At 38.2% G+C, this 27,983-nt stretch overlaps 1 protein-coding gene across 1 annotated transcript; it reads left to right on the forward strand.

Annotated features, from left to right (window-relative positions):
• The first annotated feature begins 4,760 nt into the window (after nt 1-4,760).
• Nucleotides 4,761-27,864, forward strand: PTP4A2 (protein tyrosine phosphatase 4A2). Its single transcript, XM_037827880.1, has 6 exons — nt 4,761-5,198; nt 18,959-19,663; nt 21,695-21,787; nt 24,822-24,952; nt 26,586-26,660; nt 27,603-27,864. Exons 2-6 carry the CDS (start codon nt 19,568-19,570, stop codon nt 27,709-27,711), a joined length of 504 nt encoding a protein of 167 aa, XP_037683808.1. The 5' UTR covers nt 4,761-5,198; nt 18,959-19,567; the 3' UTR covers nt 27,712-27,864.
• Nucleotides 27,865-27,983: the final 119 nt, after the last annotated feature.

Here is a 27,983-nt window from a genome sequence, read left to right on the forward strand (position 1 = left end):
TGCGCTGATAATCTAAGTCACTCTGAAAGAGGTTGCTATAATGAAGAGTTTATACTGGTAAGCCAACATCCGGAATGTAGGCACTTTTTAACTACATTCTCTTTTAGGAGAGACAGATGATATAGAGGCTAAATGTGTGGGGCCCAGGGACAATATTCCCTGGGTTCAAATCCTGACTACCATATTCTAGTTTCCCCATATGTAAAATGGGGCTAATAATCCCCACCTCCTAGGATTGCTGTGAAAATTAAATTAGCTAATCCACACGAAATACTTAGAACAACAGTGCTTGGTACTTAGTAAATGCTCCATGTTAGCTGTGATCATCATTTACTTCCTAACCCCTTCATCGTGTACTGTGATTTTCTGCTTCACTTCCAACAGCTCTTGTTTCCGTTATTAATAATGCCTTTAATATTTCTCTATCAGGGAAATTGAGTCACAAGTTATCAAGGAATGCTGTAAACTAAACCCAGCGGGCAGGGCAGTGCCAGAGGCTGATTCTCCGGGAGGCCTTGAGCAAATCCCCGCCCTATGAGGACCTCAACTGCCCTTCTATAAGATAAAATAAGGAGAATGAGCCGCTTTCTCAACTTTCCCTCTCCCTGATCGCCAGTTCCTGAACTTGTTTTCTTCTCTAGCAGAAATCCAGTTACACCTGGCGGCAGTGGCGATCGGGATCCTGATTGCCGATGGGCCCAAAACAGGATCCAGGAGGAGGCCTGTGGCCTTCCAGTACATTCTGGCCCGAGCCATAATTCAGCCGAAGCTTCCAGCGCCTACCGGCACTAGGAGAGGAAACACTCCGCCCGCCGATCCACCCCGGAGCGAGCCTTGACGTCTCCGGGAATTCACAGCTCCTCTCCCTCCCTGCTGGGTTCCTCCAAACAGCACGCAGGGGAGGCTCTAAGGCTTGCTGCGGCCGGCGCTGCTCGCTGAAAGCAAACTGCCGTCGGTGTGTGCACGACTTCCCGGGGATTCCTGCAGAAGCTGATTTGCAAGGGGGTGAGGGGGTGTTTCCTGGAGCCGGCTGGAACAGGCGCCCTGCCTCCCTCTGCTCCCTCACTCCCAGCCCCGGCCCCTTTAAAAGAGGGCTGTAAAATTCCGGAAGAGAGATTAGAGGCAGGGGATGGGTGGGGCGGTGAATCAGTACATTCCTTCCTCTCCCTCCCTCCTCCTCCCCGGTTATCACTCTTGGAGGGTTGGGGCCTCTGGCGGCCTTCTCCCGACCGACCGGTCCACTGGCAGGGTCCAGAGAAGCTGAGCAGTGCTGGGTGGGAACCTCCCAAATCCGTCTGAACTTTGTAAAGCCTGTATCGCTCATGACCCCATTTAGTTCTGGTTGGGGAATTTTGACTTCCCCTACTGGGTCCTTTCCATAAGGGTGGTTCAAGGCCTATTTTTGCGTTTGTTAGTTGCTTCCATTTGAGTAAACCCCCTACTATGTGGCAGGGCCTCTGCTGGGTCAGTCACTCTCATCTCCCCAAAACTTTGCAATGTAGACATACTTTGTCTCCTGTTAAAGGCAAAGAATCAAAGGCTCAGAGAGGTTAGGTAATTTGTTCAAAGTCATACAGTCATACAGCAGACCCAGGAATAATCCCAGTTCTATTGGTCTCATGGGTTTCCCACCATACCCTGCTGCTTCCTTTACTTCAGATCATTGAAACCCAACACTTATGAGGGGGGAGGTGAATAACATTTATGGACCACCTCCCATCATTCCAGGCACTTTAAATATATCATCTTATTTAATCATTTAACTTTTCACCAACAACCCCTTGAGAGAGATGTGATCATCATGCCTGTATCACTCATGAGAAAACTTCAGAGGTTGGGAATTTAAGGGGCAGAGCTAGGATTCCTGCAGTCATGTTACTAAGCCTGGGGTCTTTAGGTAAAAGTCCGTATTAGTGCTTGATAGTTTACAAAGACTTTCAAGCTCTTCATTGCCACGTTATCACCCCATTTCACAGATTAGGATAGAGGTTCATTCATGAAGTTAAGCCATCTGTCCAAAGTCATAAAGCATCAGTAAGGAGCAGTACCAGCAATTTTGAAGTAAACTCTATAGAGCCTGTAGTTTCAAAATTCATTCCATTCATTCATTCTGCAGGGCTAAGCACCTTGTTAATATTTTTAATAATAGCTAACATTTATTGAGACCATGCCCAGTGCCCAACAATATGCTACCTGAGTTACATACAGTCTTTATTTCTCATAATAACCTTATGAGGTAAGTACTACTATCATTCCATTTTTCAGATAGGGATATAGAAATTCAGAGAGGTGGCATAACTTCTCAAGGTTATACAACAACTAAATGGCAACGATGCTAGATGAAACAGTGTGGGAACCACGCATCTAGGCTGTGTCTTTACCTCTGTCTCCAAGGGTCTTGGTTTCTTTGCCACACCATCACGACTTTTTTCTCTAACCCCTTTGTGTGGCAGGCTCATATAGCTCCTGCTCTCAAGGAGCCATAAAAACCAGTCAAGAATACTGCCAGCTTTGCCTCACAGGGACACTGGGAGGTTTAACTAATGGCAGTGGAACTCTTGAGCAAAGGCAGTCGATAAACTCAGGGCACTTATTATGTACGAAACTCATTGCCAAAAATGGTTCATGTTGTAAAAAGTTACCCATGGCACCGTTCTTGATCTGTTTGAAGTGTGAAGGGAGCAAAACCATGTAACAACATTTCTTGGGAAATCAGTTTGGATGAGGTCTTTCATGTCAGGGGTTAGAGCATCTTCCTGCTGTCCTTAGGATATGGGAAATTGGGGAAAGTGCCATGGTCTCAGGGCTGATTCTTGCCTTTTGCTTTTGGAAGTGGTTATTTCCAACATCTCAGAAGGGTTTCCAGCTTACTGTGAAAGACACAAGTTATGGACTGGAGTCAGAGACTGACATCATGCTTACTTGAGCTCTGGAGGCCTGCGCCTGAATCCTGCTTCTGACACTTCATTTCTCTGTGCCTTGGTTCCCTCTAAATTGGGGACAATAATACCTTCTTCATAGGGTTATTTTGAATTGGAAACTTGATAATATATTTAAAAACACCTCTCCCAGGGCTTGGCATAGAGTAGATGTTTAATAAATGGTATCCATTATTGTAGCCAGTATTGACAACTTTATGCTGTTGTTATTATTTACTGACATTTAGAGCCAAGCTGAGAGCTAGGTGGAGGGAAATTAATTCATTTGTTCAATAACTGTTAGATTGCCCCAAGGAGGTCAGTCTAAGCAGGAGAGAATTATGAAAATAGGCATTTACCACACAGCATGATAAATGTTATGATGGGGGATTACATAAGGCGCATTGAGGCCTTAGTGGAGGAAGCAATAACCAGAGGAGTCATCAAAAGTTTTGCAGAGGAGGTAACTCTTCTCTGGTTGAATTCTCTGCTTCCAGGAAGTAGAGAATGCTGCCTGCTGGAGGTAGGTAGAAAGCAAGCAGCAACTGAACCTATATTCCTCACTCTTGTCCTGATCTACAGTTCCTCTTGCTTGTCAAGACCTCTCATCTCCCACACAGCCCTGCCAGCCAGCCTGCCCTGGAATACCCTCTTCCTGGCCACCTGCTGGTGGTGAACATCCTGGGTTCTGTGCTGTGGCTTGATGTGGCTGAGTCATAAGACCTTTCTTTTTACTGCTGAGCCCTAATGGAAGCCTCTTGGTGGAGAGCAATGCCCCATGTCTACCTTTTGGACCAGGCCTAATGACGACTGACTGTTTTCTCTCTCCACAGGGCCAGATGTACATGTATGTGGTGGTGAGGCGGCAATGACGCAGCCCCAGGGGTAGGAGCCACTTCTAGACTTCACTCCACCCAAGGCCAGCTCTCACCTCCTCTTCTCCCTCCTGGAGAAGCCTCTCTCCCCTTCCTGCCAAGCCAGCCTCCTGTGCCTCTTTCTGGCTGCCATCTGGCAGTGGCCCAGACCAGTATCCCAACTCACCAGTGACATTTCCAACTAAAACTCTGTCCGCATGGTTTGGCAAAGAGTTTCTGGCCCACTTCCAAATGCAAGAGGCAAAAGCCTTCGGCCAGAGAGTACTGGAATCTCTAGGATGATTCCCGTTGTTAAAGGCAACGTTAGTTTAGAAACCTTGAAATTGAGGGTCTCCTCTTTATCAGTCATTTTGCACACATTATAACACTGACACGTGGGAAGGGCCCCATGAGGTAGCTGATTATATTTATTCCATTTAATAGTTGCGAACACGCAGAGAGGAAATGACTTGCTCAAGATCCCACATCCCGGAAGTTCGAATTTTAGTCAGTCAGGGACGGTTCTGAGGTCTGATTGGCTTGTGTGTGTGTGGCACAGGTGAGGAAGGGGGCACAGAACTATCCTTCGCAACGACGCACACGCCATTTGTTCCGGGCCTCGAGAAGGGCAGCCTAGAAAGGAGCTGCCCTGGTTCACGCTTGTGAGTTGGAAATCCCCGAGCAAAGGGCTCGGTCGCCACCTCATTCCATCAGCATCTGGCCCTAGGACAATGCAGGAATAAGCCCTTCATCCTTATGGGTCACACAGCTGTCGCAAGCTCTTGCCCCTGCCCAGGTGCGGGTGGGCGGAGCGCTGTGTGGGCGAACGCCTCCCAACCACGTTGTGTCCTCTCCTCCCCGGTCACATGGACGCGCCTTCCGTAGCCAGAAGTGCAGAACAGAACGAACCACGAGGAGGAGCGGGAGAGGCGCCGGGAACCGAGGGTCAGCGCTAGCCGGCCAGTCAACCAGTCAGCGGGCGCGGGGGGCGGGCCGGCGGGTGCGCGCGCCGCGCCCCGCAGCGCCCCCTGAGGGGCGGCGGCGGGAGCTGGTTCCGGCTGCGCGCGCAGCGGTGGTGGCGACGGCGCAATCGGTCGGGCTGTAACCGTCGTCTGCCGGTAGCGGCTGTAGCGGCAGCGGCGGCCAGGCACGGCACAAGGCGACGCCACAGGACAGCGGCGGCAGCGGGGGCAGCGGCGGTAGCAGGAGACGCAGAGGCGGCCGCAGCAGCAGCACCAAGACGGACTCGTGGACACGCGCCGCCGCCGCCGCCGGGCCGGGCCGGGTGTCGCGCGCCGAGGCTGGGGGGGAGTCGTCGCCGCCACCACTACCGCCGCCGCCGCCGCCGCCGAGGTGACTGAGGAGAGAGGCTCCTCCTCGCTCCCGCCGCCGCCGGACTTCAATGCCCAGTCCCCAGCTTGCCAGCGTGAGTGCTCCCCTCCCGGGCGGCCTCCAGGCGGGCTCTCCGGGCCTCCGGGAAGGGGAGGGCGGGAGGCGCCGCAGCCATTAGTGCAGGCCTGAGACACGTCCCCGGAAGGAGGGCCGGGCCGGGGGTGGGGGGAGCGCGGCCGAGGAGCGTGGAGAACAAGGTGGGTGAATTAGTGTGTGTATGTGAAGTATGTGTGCGTGAGTGGGAGAATGTGAGTGTAGGGAGAAGTGAGTGACGGGGAAGAATGAGTGTGTGTGTGAGTGAGTGGAGGGAAAAAGTGTGGATGGGGAGAGTGTGTGTGAATATCTCTGGAGGGTGTGGGGGGAAAGATAGTGACTGAGAGAAGAATGCGAGTGAGTGTCGGGGGAGGGTGCGTGCGTGTAGGGAGAGTTAGGTGAGAAAAAGTGTGGATGGAGAATGTGTGGGTGAGAGTAAGTGCAGAGGAGAATGTGTGCAAGTGTGTGGAGAAATGTGTGTGTGAGAATGGGAGTGTAGGGGGAGAGTGAGGGTGGAAGTGTGTGAGAGGGCCTGGGGAGGTGGGTGGCAGATGTGGGGGCGTACAGGAGTGTGGGGCAGGCATCCTGGAGGGCTCTTCCCCCTGGTCTTTGTGTTTGGTGTAGTGAACCCTGATGTTCTGGGTTAGGGACTCCTTTTCAGGACCAACCCTTCCCTGGGTCCTTGGGTTCAGGTAGGTGGAAAGGATATAGGAGTCTGTTCCAGAGGCGCTATGATCCTTTCTGACTTTGGGATTTTTTTTGAGAAAGGGCGTGCATTTTTCTTTCTGTAATTTTATTCCCCAGTGTTTCACCTACTTTCCTTTTGTCTCTGAAAATGGCTTAAGTTTCCAGATTCGTCAGTGGTGTGGTTGCCATCCCATTCTGGTCTGGGGCTCTGAGAGATAACTAAAACAAGCTTGTCTATTGGCAGGACCCTAGGCTCTTGACTGTCGAGTATTCAGATTCATAGACTCTTTTAAAGTACTGCTAGTCTTTCAGGTGAAAAATATTTCATTGTTATATAAATGAAGTAATATCTTTAGGTTGTGGCTCTTTGATGCCCTTCTGAAGAAAAGCTCATAAGAAATATTAATGATGATAACATGATAGTGTTGATGAACCATAGGATAGTTGATTATTTCCTGGTGTTTGTGAAGAAACATCATATAAAATGACTAGCAGCCCTAGAATCACTTTAGGCATTTAGCAAATGCTTGTCTGACACCGAGTCACCAAACAGCAACCACCACTGGATTAAAATATGGTAGTGTTTACTGCCATGCTCTATTACATAGTGGTTTCAGACAGGAAGTGAGTGAAGTTAATGCACTTAAATATGCAAAAGGAAATTAGGGACACAGGATGACACATTATCAGGGCTTCAGAATCACTTGCCATCATGTATTGTATTGGTGAAGATGGTGAGGAGTGGTTTGCCAATATTCTGACCCTGACCTTTTAAAAATTGTTTCATATTGAAGATTGAATGGACTAATGATTGTCATGGACTTTGTCCAGAGTCTTGTGGTGTAGAAGTAAGGGTTCTTGATGAAGGGTCTCTTGATAATGTATTTTACACCTTAAATATGGAAAAATCTCCTAGAAGTTTGTTGAGAAATTCATATAAGAGTAAAGACTTCCACCTAGGAGGTCTTTCAATATGATTACCAGAGTAGGGTGGTCCTTTTAGAAATTAGACATAGAATTACAGGTAAAAGCATTTGTGTTATGTAATTAAAAGCCAGAAATTATATTTTTCTCAATCTGGCTCCCTTGTCATGTGTGATGGTTCTTAGCTTATGTTGATCCAGAGGGAAGTGTCCTTTCTCTCAATCTCTCTACTTTCAGAAATAGTAAATAGTATTACTAGTCAGCTGGGGAAGGGATTATCTTGGGCCTACTAACACACCTGGTGCTTTTTATAGTCTCTCATTTACATTTACAGAAAGTTGGTAGATATCCTCAATTTGCATCTATTCAGCAGATACTGAGTAGCTTCTACTTTCCTGGGATACAGTGATCACTAGGGATACAGTGATGAGCCCTCATGGATATACAGTGGAGTGATGAGATGAAGAGATAGACTCAAAGAGGTTAACTAACTTTTCCAAGGTCACACAGTTAATAAGAATTGGAGCTGGATTAAAGACCCAGGTCTGTCTCACCCTAAAGCCCTTGATTTTGCTACTGCACCATTACTACCCTCTCAGTAGGTTATCTCACTTTGAGGTTTCTCATCCACACAATGTTTTATGATCTGGTAGCTTGTACAGATGAGAGCTGTTGGAATTAATGCAGAAGATTGAATGGCTGGAGGCAAGGACATCATATAGGGAGATGCTGACTTGAGGCCCTTTAGGGCCTAGGCTAGGTTTTTATCTGGGAGGAGATTCTGCCCTGAAACTCTTGGGGCCCTAGGGTGTGTGCTTTGAGACAGTTTTTATGGGGCACCTGGGATATGTCTGGGAGAGGAGTCTGATTAAAGAAACCCAGCAACCTTTTATGTTTTAAATTTTTTTTTTTTTTTTTTTTTTTTTAATTTGGGGGGAAAGGGTAAGAGTGTATTTGTTGGAGCCAGGAGTCAACTAGAAGTTGTTACTTTTTTGTGAAAGGCTCTTGGTTCAGTTGTGTGGAATATGTCCTTAGGAGATTGTGAACATCAAGTGAAAAGTATGCAAACTGAGACACTTCGGTAAAATCTTACATTTACAGAAAAAAAATATGCAAAAACGTTTGGTTGTTAATTATAAATTGAACTACAGATTCAAAGTATTGTCACCACTAAGACTTTTCTACTAAGGCCACAGTTTAATTCTTGTATTTAGTAGCTTAGAAATGCTGGCATTTAGAACACCTTTGTAAATGAATTTTTAGAACTGCAGAACTGGGTATGTTCTGACTCAGAAAAGCAAAAGTCAGACACTCCTTCCATGAGTCAGTCAAGTAATATTTAATTTGAACGAAACAAATTTATAGGCAAAAACCATTTACAACATCATTGAACTTTGGTGGCACAAGGGAAAAGTAAATGTTTGAATGCTTTTGCACAAAACTTTTTTTAAGAAGTCTGAGAACTCATATTTTACTTGAAAAAAATTTGTATATGAGGTTTATGTTTTTCTTAGATTTATTCTTAGATTTTTCAGATTTATTTTTCTTAAGAATTAACTTTTTAGTCATTGTGTCTTTTAATCATTTCCTTACGCAGTAATTGCAGAAACTTTATAATTTTGAGATGCAAAGTTGAAATTTAGTAGGGATTTATTTTGCAGGGTTTGATTGTACTTGTTCCTTTTAGTTGGAATTGGAGTTGGTAACCAGTGGTATCTAGAAAAAAGCATTTGCAAGTACGATGCAGAGGAGCAGTATGTATATATATTAGCTGTTGCACTTAGAAAGAGTGAAACCCAAGTTAGATGGATTTCTTCAGGTGCTAATACCAAGTAGCTATGCTACTTGTTGAATAAAAGTTGGACATCTGTCACAATTTTGAGTAACTCCAAACCAGGATCCATAGTCTTAACCAGGTAGATTTAGTTATGTTTATGGAGTTAGGGTAGTGTGATAGAGATCTTGTGGCCTTGGGATACTTTAGGCTTTAGGTTTCAGCATTCCCTTGTTGAGAACCTTCTTTGTGCTGAATCATGTATCATCTAATTTTAAACAATTAGCAATACTGTGAGGAAGTGGTATTCTTTCATTTTTACAGATAGGAACTTGATTTATAGGTCAGTTGTGAAATCCTAGATGTTGGTATCCAAATTAAAGGGTTATCAGTACATAGATGGCAATGGAATAAAAAAATATATATTCCTCTTGGGGCTTAAAGCACCTAAATCTTTGGCTGAACTTCTCTATTCAGTAAACTAGTCATTTTACTGGGAGCTATGTAGGAGTTAATAGGTACTTGAGGAAGTTGGCCCTTTTTTTTTGCTTGACATTTAGGGGTTTTATGTGTGTGTGCATATGTTTTGGAAAAAAGCATACTTTAGTTACTTGCATAACTTTTTTTTTTTCTTTTGGAGATGTTCCTACTTTAATATTTCTCTCAGGACACTATTTGGATTATGTAGAAACTGATGCTTATCTTCTGATTCTATAAAACAGGAGTCTTTGGATGGCACCAATTATAATTACTTCGGGAAATGGCAATTTGAGTTTGTTAATTTGTGGAATATTAGGAGACCCTTCTATCCATTTTGAACTTCATAATATCATATGTAGAGGTGCCTGGTGGCTTTTTTCCACTTATTCTATTGCCTGAACCACAGACTTGAGCTCTTTTGACTTTCTGGCCACTCTCTTGGGACTTGAAGTCTCACAGGATTGCTTGGTGTAGAGCTGAAATGGGTACAGTATGTATATCTTTTGCTTCCAGAGTTGTAGAGATCTAGGCTGAACTAGAAACTGTCACTGACACCTCCACAAAAGAAGCCTCAGCACTGCTGTCTCTGTCCACTTTCCACAGTTCCTTTTGTGTACCAGGACCTATGTGAGAAAATGATCCTTTAGCACGTTTTAAGGTGGTTTTCCCTGTACTAGCTGTTCAAACGGTATGGTTTCTAGGACCCCCAAAATCTTTACAGAATAAATGACAGTAAGGAGTTAACAGATCATACCAGTAGTTTTTTTGTGACTTAAGTACAAATGTTTTGTTTGCTTGCATTGATTTCCTTACCCATGGCTTCTGTAACATGGAATCCACTCCAGTTTAAGTAGTCTAGAAACTAAATTTCATTATTTGCATATAAATTTACATTGCACATTGGCTTTTGAAACTGTAGAGAATTTTAAGATTGAGCTTTGCTGTGACCCTTTCTTTGCTAGTTGAACCTGGTTTGAAAAAATATTTTGATCATTAGAACAAAAGTCTTTACCTTCAGAGAACTGTGTATTTAATTCCTTTCATAGTATTTTGGGTTGAAATTTCATTCTTCCCAGAAAATGTTAATTCATTTTGGGTTAAAGTGCACACATGATATATTTGCTTTAGCAGATCAGATAAATTACTTTATGTTTTTGTTTCTGCAATAGCCAGAAGTATTGGCTCTTAAGTAATGTATTGTTTGACAAGAATTCAAATTCACAAATGGGTCTTCTTTCTTCTAGTGCTTTATTTTTAGTTAAGATTTGAGCATCTTTTTCTTTTTTTTTTCATTGTTATATAGGAAACACTCGCTAGATAATACCATCACAGTATTTATAAATTGGGCTTGTGTACATATGTTGGCATTTACTGTTTTTAGTTGCAAAACAAATTAATGTGTTTTCTACTTTCCGTTATTGGTGAAGAGACTATCATGAGAGAACAGGGTAGCTGGTTAGTACAGAAGGATATGAGTCATCAGCAGGATTTGTCAGCAAATTGAGAAGGATGTGATGGAGAAACAGTAGTTTCTAGGGACATTATTCTTCATTGCACATGTTTGGTTACAAACAGGTTTCCTTTGGTGATTAGTTTAAATTCTAATTATTTTGCTCTTTCTGGGTAGAAAACACTTCAAATGTAAGTCATAGACTATACTCTCAACTGTTTTTCTAGTGAGATGGGATCTTCATTTGGAAGTCAACAACAAGTAGAATTTAGTTAAACTCATATCATTTATTTACTGGAAAAAATAATTTAACTAGTAGGATTTAATAAGTTGAGAGAGTATTTGTTAAGCTTCTTGTCTTTATGGGGCTGTTCAGTAACTCAGAAGATGCCCACCAGTATGCCAGTGTTTGCTTTCTCTCAGTTAGTGGAGTTGTTCCTTGACTACTACTCTACTCTTAAATTCCTAAGAGCCTTTATTGCATTTGAGTTGTTCTGAAATTCTCAGCCTTGTCAAGGTCTCCCCAGTTATCTAATCAAGGACTGAGCTCCTTCCTCAAGTCACGCTTTCATGTTCTTTATGCCTTCTACCAGTCTTCCAATATTGCTTTATAAGTTTTACCTTTATTCAGAAGTTTTCCTGAAGTAATCCTATGCTATTTTACTCATGCTTACTTTGTGTCCTCAAAATATGTAGTATTAAGGTGAAAATTGAATGCCCATCACCAAGTGCTTTTTATCCCTGTTGTTTTTTCGAAGATCTTTGTCCTGGATAATGTGATAATGTCTATATATACATACAGAGCACCACGAATGCTCGTTGAAAGACTGAATTAGAATGTAGTGCATTTTAGTATCATTCAGAGGTGGTATATTGTCCCTCATCTCAGTAAGCATTTGGAAGAAGAGGACAAGAAAGATTGAAGTTTGCATCCTCTAATTGAGAAAGAATGTGAATCCATGTTGAAATAAGCTAGTGAGCAGAGAATATTAACACCTTGATATGACATTATAGAGGTATTTTACCATTTTTATTTTACATTTATATGCAGTGTGGAATAACTGCTTTCACTGTATGACTTTGAAAGATTGTAAATGCTATTGTTTTGGGAAAATAAATTCAAGCCATTATTGGGCAATTAATGGGTAGATTGTATTTTATAAGACCACCAGGAACTCAAAATGACTTTGGTTCTTGTCTGTTTATCTTGTATACTATACTCAGTACACAGAGAGATGCCTGTGAAGTATGTAATTTATAAAAAGCAAGTTTAGAAGAGGAAGTGGGGGTGGATAGTTGAACAAGACTTTTAAATTCGCTCAATACATTTGACAGAATAGGGAAATGAAAGAGTTAAGTAGACCTGTAAACTGCAAAGCTCTGAAACGTGGTATATTCTAAATAATGCTAACAATAGCCTGGAAATTTTTGCTTTGCATGTGGCTCCTGTGTTGTAGGTTATTTTGAAAGGTGATTCAAATAACCTTTCCCAAGTATCTATTTTGCAACCTCAGGGAACTTGCAGCTGCTACAGTCATTCTAACTATCCTGATATAGCTCAGAAGAAATTTCAAAGTGATGTTGACAGGCAGAATCCAGGTGTCATTTTGGATTCTTATTACAATCAAAGTTCAGAATCTTAAATACATTACTTTATTAATGAAATAATTGATTCAGCAGTTCTTGGGTTAATATATGTATAGTGATCTTGAAAACTAAAAATTATTGAGACATAAATTGTTCTCTAGAAAATTTTTGGAGCTAAAAGAAAGATGGGAAGGAAGAAAACAAATGTTAGGATTTGATTTTATGAAAAAGTAACAAATTGGATATAGTTCTTACTGTATGAGGGAGAATAACCATGGTTGTTTTGGAAAAGAATGTGCTTAAACTTTATAAAAAAGGCTTCTGAGTCTTAAAATGCACACAAATGGAAGTCTTTAAACAAAGCCCATGGAGAGGATACCCATGATATCTTTGCTTGAAATGAAAAATATGAAAAATTAGAATCAGGTTATTGGATCTGTTTAGCTTAATTTTTAAAGGATTCACTGAAAACAAGATTACTGCTCAATTTTAGAATTGTGCTGTTGGATTTTTAATGTTTTCATTGGTACTCAAATAATTTTTTTAGAAAAAGTGCAAATTTCATGGTCCTGTTACCTTCATTTAAATTTTTATTTATGAAATAAAAAAACAAGACAAGAGATTCGTCTGGAGAATTGCTACTCTTTAGAGGAATAGTGGAGTACAAAATTGAAAAATATTTTCAAATGTGGCATGAAAATATTTAATATAATTTTTGTCTTATAGTTACTTGTAGAGGTAGGCATCTGTAGAAAATAACAACTGCTTCTAATCGCCAAGGATAAACAAATGCTGAAACCACTGCCTTTTCGTTTGGGTGGAAAAAGGGTCCACAAGACTTCAGTAAATAACTGACACTGTTCTCAGAACCGGATATGATCATGAATTGCTTTCCCTTTCTTTCTGAGTGGCAAACTATATATCTCTTTCTGGTTCTGAAATGTTAGGACATTTTCCCACCATCAAGGTCATAATTTCTTTTTATAGAACCGATTATTGATTTTTGTACTGGAACTTGATTCTCAAGTTCCCTCCTGAAATGAGGAAGTGGAAAGGTGGGAATAACCAAGGGAGTAACTGAGACTTTTTTTTTCTTAGCAGTAAAAAACTATTTTGCTATTTTTAGCTTATTTACAGATATTTTGTATCCTAATTTGCGCAGAATTTAATGGATAACTTTCTTTATCAATTCCCTAGGACCATAATGAGTGCAGGTGGGGAATTAACATTAATTTGCATCTTCTAAATTTCAAGGAGTCAGATGTATTCAATTTTAGTTTGATAACTGCAACAATAGAGGGATGAACCGGAGCTGTTGTTTATACATGGCTCTGATGCATTGGGAGTAGGTCATGAAAGATGAGTAAAATTTATGTTTGAGATCTGTTAACCAGAAGATGAGCAATTAGTTAGCAAAGTTGCCTTCTCTTTAGTTTACAAAGTCTTCACTTTTCTCAACTGGTCAAAATGCATTAGATTTAGTGGTACTTGACAGAGGAATTTCCCTTTTTTTTTTTTTTTTTTCTTGATAGTTGAGAAGATTTTTACCATCTGTGTTTTAAAAAGTCTCTGAATATTAAGATATTTTGGATCTTAATTTGTGTAAAATTTAATGGATAACTTTTTCCTTATCAACTCCCCAGGTCTATAGTCAGTGGAAGTGGGGAAGTAACATTAATTTGCATCTTCTGGTTAACTGGTCTCAAATTTAGGCTTCTAAGAATTCTTCCAATTACTCAGGCCCTTGACTCTTTTTTCACAAATCCCATATCCAATCTGGACAAGCCCTTTTGGGCTCTACCTCAAAGTATATCTTGAAAGTGACTCCTTCTCATCCCCTTTATTTCTACTACCCTGGTCCAAGCCACCATTATCTCTTTTCCTGGATTATAGCAACAGGCTCCTAACTGATCTCCTTGCTTCCACCCTTAACCCTCTTACAGCCTGTCTCCTCAGGAAGCAACCAGACTGATCCTTTTAAAATGCAAATTGTCACTCTTGCTTCTCTCAGCTTTGAGTAAAAGTCAAAGTCCATATAGTAGCCTACGAGGCTTTTTTATTTCTCTGACCCCCTACTTATTCCCTTCCCTCTCTGCTCTAGTAGCACTCTGCTCCAGTGGTCCCCAGTGCTATTCCTAGAACTACCAAGCATGTCCCCACCTTATAACCTTTGGTACAGCTAATCCCTCTGCCTAGAATGCTCTCCCCTCAAATATCTATTTGGCTCATACCCGCAGGTCTTGGATAAAGTGACACTTTTTTAATAAGGCTTTTCCTAATGACCTTATTTAAAATTGGAATCCCCCTCCCTTCTGGCACTGCTGATTCCCCTATTTTGCATTGTTCTCTGTAACAGTGACATATTTTGTCTTTTTCTGCCCACTAAAATGTAAGATCCATGACAACAGGAATTTTTTTTAATATTCATTTTATTGAGATATATTCACATACCATGCAGTCATACAAAACAAATTGTACATTCGATTGTTCACAGTACCATTACATAGTTGTACATTCATCACCAAAATCAATCCCTGACACCTTCATTACCACACACACAAAAATAACCAGAATAATAATTAAAGTGAAAAAGAGCTACTAAAGTAAAAAAGAACACTGGGCGCCCTTATCTGTTTGTTTGTTTGGACAACAGGAATTTTTGTTTGTTTTGTTCACTGCCCTTGCTGCACCTCTAAGTATGTGACATATAGTTTATGCCCAGTAAATATTTGCTGAATTAATAAATTCTTAACTAGTCGAATTGCAAGGAATGTGTCTAGCCCTTCATGAAGATACATTCTTTATGGTTGACAGATTAGATAGTTCATACTTACTTGTTTTTAGAAAAATTTGTTGCGAAAATTTTGTCATATATATAGTTATTATGCTTTCATGTTGCCTTATTGTAAAAACCAAGCTGACTCAAATTTGCATAACTTCCTGTAGAATTTCTGGTAACAAAAGTGACACTTTTTGCTTTTAGATTTGATTTTAGATCCTTTGCTTTTAGATTTGATTTCCTGAGATCTAGAATTCTTTCATTGCATATATATATATATGTGTATATATATATGTGTGTGTGTGTGTGTTATAATGTGCTGTTTTAATTTGGTCAACACTAGCATAACCCATCAAATTAGAGGTACCATGTATCATTTACTTTAATTTGGAAATATAAAAAGTGATTTCTCAGTGGAAATCATTTTGGGAGCAGATTAACAGGATTTTTAAAAGGGTATCCACCAAGGTTTGGTGACATTAAATGGAGCTGATTTTATAAAGTCCTCTCATATCCTTGAATTACTGGGCATATACTATATGTCATGTACTTAAAGGTGCAGCAAGAGCAGTGAACTTAGAATTACTGTTGCCAAGGCAGGACATGAATTTTACTAAATTATTTAGTGTCTCTAATAAAGAAAACTACCTTTTGGAATTATTTAGGTACACGCTTGCTGAGGACAGAGGGACTAACTTCTTGAAGCTCTTTCTGATCTCATGATTATACCACTGTTAAGAAAGTAGTTAAAATTGTAAATTGTCTCAGGGTTCTTTATCACCCTGTTTCAGAGAATTAAAAAAAATTAGGGTAATATATGTGCATGGAAAAAAATTAAGGCATTTAGTTCAGAAGGTATTTACTTGTTAGAATAAAGTAGATCATGGTCCTAACCCAGCCCTGCAGTCCTCCCCATCCTCTAGAGGCAACCACTGTTACCAGTTCTTTGTTACCTCCCAGATAGTCCAGGGTGTAAAAGCATATAGAGCACTCACAAATATTTCTATACATGCTGTTCATACTCTAATTCACCTTGTTCTTTTCACTTATTGATGTATCATAGCCGTCTTTCCATATAGTTCATGTATTTGTTTTACTTTTTTTAAACTTCTGCCTAGTTTTCCTTTTTAAGAATGTGCTGTAATTAAATGATTAAATATTGGATGTCTTGTGCCTTTTGGTTTTTGATACTCACCTACATAGATATTAGTAATGGAGTATCGACACTGGATATTTAAATTGTTTTTAACATACCTCTTCAAAGTTTTGTCATCTCTATTGTAACATTAACTTTTAGTTTTACTGACAGTGCAGTTTCAGCTTAAAAGGCCTCTGCTTGCTTGCTTTTTTCTTCCAGCTCTCCCTTTTTTCATTCTTTTCTTCCTTCTCTTTCTTCTTTCCTTCCCTCCTTCCCCTTCCTCTTAATTTAAAAGGATTTCTCTGTCACAGCCAAACCTTTCTAATCCTTCAGTGAAGTTAAATTCTTTTGTTAAAAATTGAAATGTTGCCTAGGAAATGGAAATGTCCCAAACTCAGCATTTTAAAACTTAGCATCTGTAAAAGATAAAGTTGAAGGGTGGAGAGGATATTTGGATGCATATTTGGATTTGACTGCTGTTAGATGTCAGGTAAATCAGCTCCTTCCATCACCTAGTAAATTAAAACGAAAACTTTTTCTTAGGTAGGATAGAATGCGAGGGAGACAACGTTGGAAGAAAGGTTTCCTGTAAGATGTACAGCTTTTGAGCTTATGCTAAAACATAGAGCTCTGCAACTTTTGAGTACTTCCCGACTGTAGTTGGTTGTTTATGACTTCGTATAGTTTGTTTGTGTTGAATTCTTTTATGTGTAGTATTAGTTTATCTGAATTGACAGATGCAGGAATTTAACTGTTGATGCTTAGTTGAACCTTTGAGGGGGGGGGACAGAAGCTTGCTTTTATCGTGTATCTGTTAACATTGATAGAATATACTGTTTTGTTTTGTTTTTTTTTTGGCAAAAATCCCTTTGCTGGGGATTTCAGTAGGGTGTTAAGAATTGAAAATGATAATAGTGAATTATCCTCATCCCTGCCTGGAAGTGGTCCTTCCAAAATGAGGTTGGAGGAATAAGATGGAATAAAGTTTGCTGTTTGCTGAGCAGACAAATACTGGAGACTGGGTGGAATACTTAATGGGAGAACTGTACCCTTTTAAGCCTGGCCATCATTACAATGCTGTTTTTCATTGCCTTTACTCAGCTACTTATTAGTTCAGATAACATCATTGAACCAAAGGGATTCAAACAGGTTAGAATTTCCTTGTGTTTTGCTCTGCATTGCATGCAGACAATTATTCTTTGAATAGTAGCTACTTTTATAACCGTCCTTCTTCCCCTCAGTATAAGGTCACAGAGTTGCAGATGAACATCCAAGCAATTTTTTTTTTTGAAGAAAATATGCTTGCATTGCAAAGATTGTGACTGAAAAATATGTAGGAACCTTCATGGGTCAAAATTGGAGGATAAACAAATAGGGAATTAGGAGACATGGGTTTTTGTCCTTGATCTGCTGCTTATTAGCAGTGTGTTCTTAACTAAGACATTTTAACCTCCCTGGACCCCAAACATCATTTTCTTTATAAAGGGGGTCAGTGTGGTTGTTTCCTAGCTCTAAAATTCCTTGATTCCTTACGGAATATTTTCTTGTATAATCTAAGCTGGTTGCATTTTGGTGTTACAGCTAGAATCATGAGTTAAGAAGAGGGGTAGTGTGTATTTTTTTTCCTTAGTATGAATATAGAAGTTTTATGTTTTTACTGCAGTGGGTATCTCATTCTGCTGAGGTATTTTTGAAGTTCTTAGAGTGCCATTTTGAATTTTTTTTGCATGTATCTTTCATATTTTAAGAAGGTTTTAGTTTTGGGCTTGTGTCCATGGTAATATAATCACAGATATGCAACTTACAAAATGAAATTCCATAAGAATATCCTAAAAAGATTTGAGGGTAGAAGAATAGGCTTGAAAGTTTGGAGGCCTAGGTTCTTTGTTATCTTTCAATCTCTTCCTGAAAATGGTCCAATAATCATTCTCTTTCATGTATTTCTATCTGGCCACCTTTCTCTTTTTTTTTTTAGGCTTTTAAACAAGCACTTACTGGAGGCTTGTGAAAGAACTCAACCTTGTCCCTACTTCCAGGCGGGTCATGATTATGTTGATACTCCAGCTACAAAGATTGCTATGTTTCAAAGCAACAGGCTTATAATAATAATAAAAATTCTACCATGTTTCTTTCTTGCCTTTTTTTTTTTTTTCCCCCTTCTTTTTGGGAAGGATTGATATTTTGGAGAAGGAGAAAGTTGTGTGAGTCAGTACTTTCAGATGCTTTGGTACTCTTGAGGTAGTGATGTGAGAAATAAAAAAAAATAAAAAGTGGGATTTCCATATTAGTTGAGTCAGTACTACACATTTTGGTACATTGAGAACTCTGGCCTAATAGAAAATTTGAGTTTGAATTTAGGCTCAAATAATTCGTTGAGTGACCTTAGACAAGTCACTTCACTGACCATCGTCCCTTATGGGTAGAAACAGTTACTCAGTTGTGAGGAAAAGAAAAGGAGATTTATTTTTTGAAAGTGCTTTTGAACTAGTATCATAATTGGGGTCCACTGCATATACTTTGGTTGGAAAGAATTTTAAATCCTCAAAGGGGAATTTTGATAAAAATTCTAAACCTAGATATACTTTATTTAAGCAAGAATAACAACCATCAAAGCAGAAAAACGAAGAGGTTTCTGTGAACTTGATGAAAAGAGTCCATGGAGGGAAGATTCTTTAAGTTCTGAGCTTAATCATTTAAAAATGACTTGAGTTAGAAATATCTTATTATCTCAGAAACTTTGTTGAACCCTGTATTGAAAAAAGAATGACACGCTTGGTTTTCAAATCTCTGATTTTTAAGTCTTGTTACACACTTTGTAGATGGCAGTAATTTTGAATTGGAGACATTTCTGATGTCTTTGGGCTCATAAGGAATGCATTCTGACATTGTGTTTACTGTGCTGTCAACCTCAAGTTTATTTTACTTATGCTTTCTTCCCCCAGGTTTTTCGTTGGAATATACGCTGCACATTTATGGCGATTCTGAGCGTGAGGGCAGAGTTCTGCCAGGCTCAGCACAGCATTTTCGCTGACAAGTGAGCTTGGAGGTTCTATGTGCCATAATTAACATTGCCTTTGAAGACTCTGGACACCGAGACTGGCCTCAGAAATAGTTGGCTTTTTTTTTTTTTTTAATTGCAAGCATATTTCTTTTAATGACTCCAGTAAAATTAAACGTCAAGTAAACAAAAGTGGAAAGCGATCTGCACTTTTAACTTGACTCACTAGTGCCTAAATGTAGTAAAGGCTGCTTACGTTTTGTATGTAGTTGGATCTTTTTGGAGTCTGAAGGTATCCATCTACAGTCATTGAGGCCTGAGTTGAATTTGGATTCGAGTGGATTCTAAATCTTTCTACGTATCTTGAAGAGAGAAGCTTCTTAAGGAATAAACAAGTTGAATAGAGAAAACACTGATTGATAATAGGCATTTTAGTGGTCTTTTTAATGTTTTCTGCTGTGAAACATTTCAAGATTTATTGATTTTCCCTGCCCCTCTGCCCCCTTTTCCCCTCACGCTCACACAAGCACGCACACACTTTTTATTTGCCATAATGAACCGCCCAGCACCTGTGGAGATCTCCTATGAGAACATGCGTTTTCTGATAACTCACAACCCTACCAATGCTACCCTCAACAAGTTCACAGAGGTAAGATTGTAGCATGGTTTACATTTTGGACTGCTTTATTGGTAAATTCCCATTAAATCTCTTACTATAAAGCCAGTTATTTCTGTGATTGGAACATGATCATCCCAGCAACTAGCAATCCTTGGGTGAATTGGGTTGAATTAGTTACAACAGAGCTTTTAAAGAAGAATATGGAATTTGGACAGATCTTAGAGATTATCTAAGACCATGTTTTTTCTTGTATCCCTTTTACATATGTTAGCAGTTCTTTTATCATACTTTAAAATAATAAAAATAGCATTTATTAAGCACTTAGTATGTTTCAGGCATTATAATAAATAATTTTATGCATTATATCATTTATTCTTCACAATAACACTATGAGGTGAAGGTACCATTATTGTCTCCTTCTTACCGATGAGGATACTGAGGTTCAGAATGATGTAGTAATTTGTCTAAAGGCACACAGTAAGTGGTTAAATTAGGACACTTACCCATGTCTTTGACATTAAAGCCCATGTCCTACTTCAGATATTCTCGCCACCCTCGATGAAAAGCCACCCCAAAACTACTTTTGAATAGTAATAATCCATATACAGAGTCCAGAAACTTCGGGGAAAGAAAGGTGTTAAAAGTGGCATTTTTGTATCAGATTCTTCTTTTTTTAAATCATGCCCAGGTTGTTCAGTCTAAATGTCTTTTCTGTTGATGCCTATATGGAGTAGACTTAGAGAGCTGGACTAATTCAGAGGGATTCTAAGTCTATCTTTCTCATTTTACGTGGGAAAACTGAGTCTGAAAGAGGTTTGACTTGTCTAAGGTCAAAAAAAATTCCACCACAACATTTCAGTGGACAGTTACTATGGAGTCCATTTTAAGGCACTTTTATTTATATTTTGAAACTTGTTTTTAAAATTCCTAACAATACTTTCGGCCTTTCTTTGAGTCTGTATTATAAGTAGGCCTTTCTGAAAAAAATAAGTCCTTTAGCAATCAAAATAACTTTACTTGTTAGATAACTGAATGAAGGAAACTACTTGTAGGATATCACTGTTCCTGTTTATGCTTATAATTCCCTGAGCTTCTTAGCTTTGTGTATACAATATACAAGTTGGTTCTAGGCCTGTATGCCCTCAGGCTGTTTCGTCACCTTTAAGCCTGGCTGAATTACATGCTACTATTTTCAGCCCCTGGCTTCCTTGGCCATACCCTCCAAAAGTGCAGGGACGAGATCACTGTCCTCCAACTGTAAAAAAAGATGTTGGTAGACCCTTGAAGATAGGTAGTCATTGGGTTAGGCAGGCACTGTGGAAAGAGTTTTAAAGTAGCAAGACTTCTGATTATAATTGTTTGGTATTAGCTGACTTTTAAATATAATACCACTTTTTTCTCTTTCAAAACTACTTTTATTTATTGTTTCTTTAAATTAAAAAAAAAAAATAAAGTGTTTATTATATAAAAAAATCAGACGTTACAGATAAGCAGAAAGCCAATGTAAAAACACCTGACTGTTGATACCTGGCTTCTGGTTGTTTTTCTCTACATGTATGTATTTATAGATGTACATACATATAAATAGGATCACACTGTACATTTAAAAATAATATTCTCCCCAACCTCCTTAGTATGGTTTTAATAGCTATCATAGTATTCTGCTTTATGGCTGTGCCATAAATTATTTAACCATTCCCGTTTTTGGACAGTTAATATTTCCAGTTTTTCACCATTCCAAATAGCCTTTGGTGAACCTGCTGATACCTAAATCTTTGTGTATATCTTTAATTATTTCCTTAGTATAAATTCCCAGAAGTAGAATTTCTTGGTTAAAGTGAATGTGTACTTTCAGTTTTTGTGTTATGCTACCAAATGACTGTTTAGAAAGGTGTGTGTTATTCATATTCCCACTCATTATATAATGAGTGTCCATTATATACTTCTGATCTTTGTCTATTTAGTAGGCTAAGAAAGATATCTTATTGTTTCAAGTACAATAGTATATCTAGTTGCAGGTTCCAAACGCAAGTTCCCTTGTATTTGTTTTTCTTTATGAAGGAACTTAAGAAGTATGGAGTAACAACTTTGGTTCGAGTTTGTGATGCTACATATGATAAAGCTCCAGTTGAAAAAGAAGGAATCCATGTTCTTGTGAGTGTGCAGTGTTTTTATTTTTCACTATAAACAAGTTGTACCTTTCAAACAGATATTTATAAAACATGACATTCAGTAATTTTATTTTTTAAGCTTATAATAGATGCAGTGTTCATAGCAATTGTTTATTGGATTAATAAATTGACAACTTTATTCATTTGTGCCCTTAAAAGTTTACAAATGCAGAGTGTTTTCAACAAGAAAACCCCACAAAATTTAGTGCACACATCAAGAAAATGGAAATTTGCATTTTGTTTTCTTTCAAGCATTAATGCAGTATTTAGCTTTTGTTTCTAAGATACTGTTTTGAATCTAACTGTAATTTCCATCAGATATTAAGTCACCTATGGAGATACTCTTTTCCACTTTGCAAGTACAAGATTAGTTAATATTTTATGGATAACTTGTAGGGGAAAAAAAAGTAGGGGGAAAGGATAATAAGGAGAGAGAGAAGGTAACTTGCTCCAGAGTAATTAGCATAGTTTCTGACTTTTTGGTAGATTTCTTAGAAGTTTTTTTGTAATTAGATTTCTTTTATAGGTCAGTTTTATAGGTCAGTATAAAAGTGATTAGAATTATTATAAATTATCTCTCTCTTTTAGTACCTAAATATGCTTTTCATTATAGAAAACAGGAGCCTCAGATTTGATAAAATTGTATACTGTCTTCCCTAAATAGTTATTTAAAGTTGCAGGAGCCAGCTTTTAGAAAAATGACCTTGTAGTCTTGGGTTTCCTGGAGCTATGTTATTTGATTGTGGGAAGGCAGTATAGTAGGAAGAGAGCTTGGGTATTGTGTAAGTAGTTGGGTAGGAAGAAAGTATTAAGCTATTGGTACAAAGTAATGCTCCTACTTGTTATTGAGAGGTAGTTCTGTAGTCTTTATTACATTGGTCAGTGGTTTGGAAGGTAATTCATGCAGAGAATAAATATTCTTTTTGTAAGGCAGTCACCTCATATCTGATCTATAAAATTTCTTCACCTCCATTTTGGGTGGGGGTGAAAAACACAAAAACTAAATAGCTAAACTTTTTTTAAAACGTGTTTTTAATAGTATGGTATGGTAATAATTTACTTGCATTCCCATTTTTAAATGACTAAGGTTCTTGGGTTGGGAATCACGGGGGGTAAGTGTAAATATTTGTAAAATGTAGCCCTATTTTAAAAACAATATCAACAAAATTTAAACTTCTAAATTAGCTGAATACAAGTTCTTTTTCCTGTACTGTTGCTCTTCAGTGGGAAGATGAGTATTCAGCTTGTTTGACAGATGACAGGGTGAGAAAATGAACTGCAGATTTACCATAGTCTGTTTGAATCAGTAATGTTGGTAAACACCTTCGTGAAATAGAAATTAACTAAAGAACTTGAACTAGTTTGTGGAAGATAATGGTAGGTCTGGGATTTAATCCAGGTCCTTAAGTCTAGGTTTTTGTTTTCTTTTGTTTTAAAAGTTGTGCTCAGATAAGGTTAAAGGTCTAACTTAAATTTGGAAAAACAAGGACACTTAGAATTTGTCTCCTTTTCCCAGACATAGAAATTTTAAAAAGAATTGTTAATATGCTTTTGCTAGGCAAAGAGGATTTGGAACACTTCACTGTAGGAGGATATCCTAAAAATAAGACCTTTCAGTCCTTTAAATGTTCTTGAAAATCTGACATACGTTGGAATAGACTAATGGTATTTCAGCAGTGTCAATTTGAGGTTCAGATGCTTCTAAATGATTATTTATTGTATTTTATTTTTGATAGAAACTGCTTATATGAGTAAGTGAAGTAGGTTTTATATTATTGTTTCTTAACTAGATGCATTTAGGGACTATTAGAGGAATAAGCTCTCGACTAAGATGCTTGCTGGTTGTAATGCTAATTACAGTTAAACTTTGGAATAATGACATTTATAACGATAATACTGAAAGCCCTTTAATTATGGGGCATAGTTGACAATTCAAACAATATGCTATCATGGCTAATGGACTACATGAAGTGTTCTAGTGATGCCAATGATTAGTGCAGATTCAGTTTAGTGCTCTATCACTTTTCTGTTTTTCCTTCTCTAGTATTTTAAAAGTGTCCTTATCCAATCTCATTAGAATAGCCTTAAATTTTTAAAAAGTTCCCAGTGTTCTTGTATTTCTGTCCTTGAAGCTAGATGGGAGAGAGGATGTATAAAATGTGATTTCCTATCCTTTCTTTCTTCAAAGCTGATTTGTGTTGGTTTCTTAAGTCCTTCTGCTAGGTAACAAGAAAGGTAAACCTCTCTCCCTTTACTGTGAATGCACATGGAGTTGGTCTTAAGTGAAAGACAATGCAAATTGATGAAGACAAAAAGAGAAAGGAATATTTTGAGAAAATGGTGTCCATTTGCTCAGGATCCTATCATGAAGTGCTGTGCTTATTAAGCGGGATATGTACAGTTTAGGCAATACTTTAAAAATATTTGGCATTGGTTTTTAAAAGTATATATGCACAGATAAAAATGGTAGTATGTTTTTGTTAATAACCTTCTAACTATTGGAAATTTCTTATCAGAGAGCGTTTCTCTAAAGAAAAGTTGTTATAATTTACAGCCATCTGGAGGATGATCCTCAAAAATACTTGTAGAGACCAATGAGATGCTAGTTGGTACCAAGTAGCGTCTTTTGCCAGAGTGGATTTTTAAATCATATCTATGTGTTTTGTCCTCTATTACTTGTCTTGGCTTTAATTACAGTTTTCTCTGTTATGTCTAATTAGTATTCTACTCAAATACAATATTTGGGAAAACACTAGCCTCTTACCACTCTGATAAAGAGATTCCCTTAAGATAAAATAGATACTTATGACATTGACTACATTTCATTGAGAAGGCTAATTTATTTGGGAAGCTTTAATTTAGATCTTGGATCATTTTGCAGCAGTGTTCAGGACTGTGTTTTTAAGGCTAGATTGTACAGTTAGTTCAACTAGGCCTTCCTTGTGTACTTTGTGTAGTTATTCTGCATTTGGCTATTAATCCTGGAGAAATTAATATAAAAGATTTTTTCTTTTCAGGATTGGCCATTTGATGATGGAGCTCCACCTCCTAATCAGATAGTAGATGATTGGCTAAACCTATTAAAAACTAAATTTCGTGAAGAGCCAGGTTGCTGTGTGGCTGTGCATTGTGTTGCAGGATTGGGAAGGTAAGCCCTTAACTTCTGTGAATTCATTGTCATGCCAACATAAGCCGGCAGAAAATTTCGCTTTGGTAGAAATTTGAATTTGTTATGTTAAATGATATAAAATTGCCTGAAAGACAAAGAAATGAGAGTAAAAACTTGCGTAATGATTTTTCAAAACAATTTTTTGGTTTTATCTGGTTGTCTTAATTCTGGTGTTATACTAGATGTATACACATCTAGTACAGAAGTTATTTTGAAACTGATTTAATGTAATTATCCTTGAGCTAAAAATACAGTCTTAATTCAGTGTATTTTCTTTTTCTCCCCCTTTCAGGTAATCAAAGCTTCAGGTCTTTGAAATGGGCGACTTTGAATAATTTATACAGTTATTTTTGGATTGAGAGTAATAGAAAATTTGTTAGGTAGAGAGCAGATGGTTGAACTTTAAACTCTTGAAAGAATTTATGGAGAACGAGAATTGACTTTGATTTTAAAGTCCTTTTCCTGTAGCATTGCTTGGAATGGTGTTGGAACAGAGCCATTAACAGCAGATTAAATACCAATTTTTGACTCAAAACACTAGTGCAGGCTGCTGTCGCCTCAAGGTGGTGGTGACTCATCCTGTTAGCTCCTCAGCCCTTTTGTTCGCTATTTTTTTTTTTGCGCAATTTAATGTAGTATAGTTTCTTCTTAAGGGTTATAAGGTTCAATCCTTATCCTAATGACTGAGGGTAGTGGTGTAACTTCACTTGGGGCAATTTTTAATGTAGTACCTATCCTAGTTATCCTTAGTTATCCTGGTTCCCTGTATGGACTTTTTGTTTGTTTGTTTTTGTTTTTGTTTTTGCAAATGAAGGCATGATTTTTTTTTTTTCCCCTGTATGGACTTTCAGAAATGTCCTTTGTTGGATTTTTTAAAAATATAATCACTTAGAGTGCTGTTCCTTATTACTGATTCTCTGCCACACTCCTAGCTACCAAGGGAATTTGTTAAAGGAGTCTAGTACCTTTTTAGTATTTGAAGAAGAAATTATATTAAAATCAATTTGGAGTGAAAATTGGGAGGCACTTGAAATGGATAATAAATTTGGTCATTTATTTTACTGTGATAATGGTTAGAGACCAGCGAAGAATTTCTGATGATTTATAACAGTGAAAAAATTTGAGATGTAATATATATATAAAATGTGATTTTTCAAGGTAAAGATATCTTTTTTTTTTGAGAAGTTGTAGATTTACAGAAAGAACATTTTTATAATTGTGTTATTAACTATAGTCCATTGTTTACATTAGGGTCTTCAGTGTTGTATAGTCCTCTGTGTGTGTGTGTGTGTGTGTGTGTATGTTTTTTTTTTAATTCTAGTAGCATACAACCTAAAGTTTCCCTTTTATACTACATTCAAATATATAATTCAGTGGTGTTAACAGTTCTTAATACAGGATTAGAATTTACTGTTTTACTAAAAATAGATAATATTATAGAAGCTGTTATACTGATAGAGATATTTTTATATTACAGGAAATATCACATGTTTTAGTATACAAGAATAAATAAAGGTGTAAGCTTTGCCTTGCTAATATATAATCTAGGGTTTTTAAAAATCCTTTAATTCCAAAGACTTGCAGATATTTACAGATGGATTTCTCTCTGCAGAGCACCTGTGCTGGTTGCACTTGCTTTGATCGAATGTGGAATGAAGTATGAAGATGCAGTTCAGTTTATAAGACAGTGAGTATGACAGTTGTATATTCAGAAACATATAAAGCAGGATGATACAAGAGGAGGGAAATTAAGAGCAAATGGTAAAGAAACTCAGAATACTACTTACTCCCAGTTTTAAAGATTTTCTAATTTGGGTGGCATATTTGGACATTGTAGAATATGTCCAGTGTATGATTTGAATTTCTAGGAATTGTGAAAGTTAATAGCCAGGTGGTAGGATCTCATTAATCCTGTGTCACTTCTCATGGATGTCCCAAAATACTTTCCAAATGAACTCTTAGTATCCCTAAAACTAAGAGGCAAGAAAGAGTCTATAGAAGAGAGCAGTTAATTGCCTGGGACTCTTAAGTGACCTGTTCGGGCATAAAACCAGGATATTAGTTCCCAGATAGAATCTTGGCATCAGTCTGGAGTAACTGCCTATGCTATTTTGTTATCCAAAATTCTTTGACAATTATTGTCTTGCACTTTCCCTTTCAAGTCTTAAAAAGAAGACGACTGTTTGTGACAGAGAACATGAAATGTATGGTAGCAGCTATAAGAAGGTGGCATATTCAAAGGAGTGCATCTGTTTATGTATTGAGTCTGCTTCTCTTCAACTTAATATCTTTTTCTTTAGCATCTTAAATATTTGCTACCAATTCTAATCTGAAGAATATATTAATCTAATTGGGAAGACGATAGTCAGATACCCTGGATAAACCATTTTGACCTTTATTAAATCATTAATAGACTAATGAGAGCAAAAAAACATATGTTCATTCCTTCTACGGAAGCTCAGAAAGTTGATGTTTTAACTCAGCTCTTTCATTTTAAGAAGTCTTATGGTATGGGAAATGTGTATGGAATTAGTTGTAAAGGCCTTAGGCAGTAAAGAATGCATTTCAGTAAATAGGCAGCTCTTTTATTTTTTTTAATTTGATAAAGTTGCCATTCTTGTGTTTTCAGAAAAAGAAGGGGAGCATTCAATTCCAAACAGCTGCTTTACCTGGAGAAATACCGACCTAAGATGCGATTACGCTTTAGAGATACCAATGGGCATTGCTGTGTTCAGTAGAAAGTAATGTAAACGAAGGCTGACTCGATTGTGACGTTTAGAGGGAACTCTTGGTACCTGGAAATGTGAATCTGGAACCGTAACTGTGTCATCAGAGTAGTGATGGATTCGGTACTCCTCAACCACTCTCCTCATGATTGGAAAAAGCAAACAAAAAAGAAATACCCTCTATAACATGAATAAAATGTTAAGAAAAGGAGACAAAAAGGGGTTAATTCAGTGAAGGATGATTTTGCTCCCAGTGTTGGAATTTGAATTTCTGCAGGATTGAA

Source organism: Choloepus didactylus, chromosome 2 (genome assembly GCF_015220235.1).
Source record: "Choloepus didactylus isolate mChoDid1 chromosome 2, mChoDid1.pri, whole genome shotgun sequence".
Classification (NCBI taxonomy): Eukaryota; Metazoa; Chordata; class Mammalia; order Pilosa; family Megalonychidae; genus Choloepus; species Choloepus didactylus.

What these genes read in the sequence shown, in the direction of transcription:
- PTP4A2 (XM_037827880.1), top strand. Translation starts at nt 19,568, where the DNA reads ATGAACCGCCCAGCACCTGTGGAGATCTCCTATGAGAACATGCGTTTT. An exon ending in TGTGTTGCAGGATTGGGAAG is followed by an intron (nt 24,953 to 26,585) that starts GTAAGCCCTTAA and finishes TTCTCTCTGCAG; the next exon opens with AGCACCTGTGCTGGTTGCAC. An exon ending in GCAGTTCAGTTTATAAGACA is followed by an intron (nt 26,661 to 27,602) that starts GTGAGTATGACA and finishes TTGTGTTTTCAG; the next exon opens with AAAAAGAAGGGGAGCATTCA.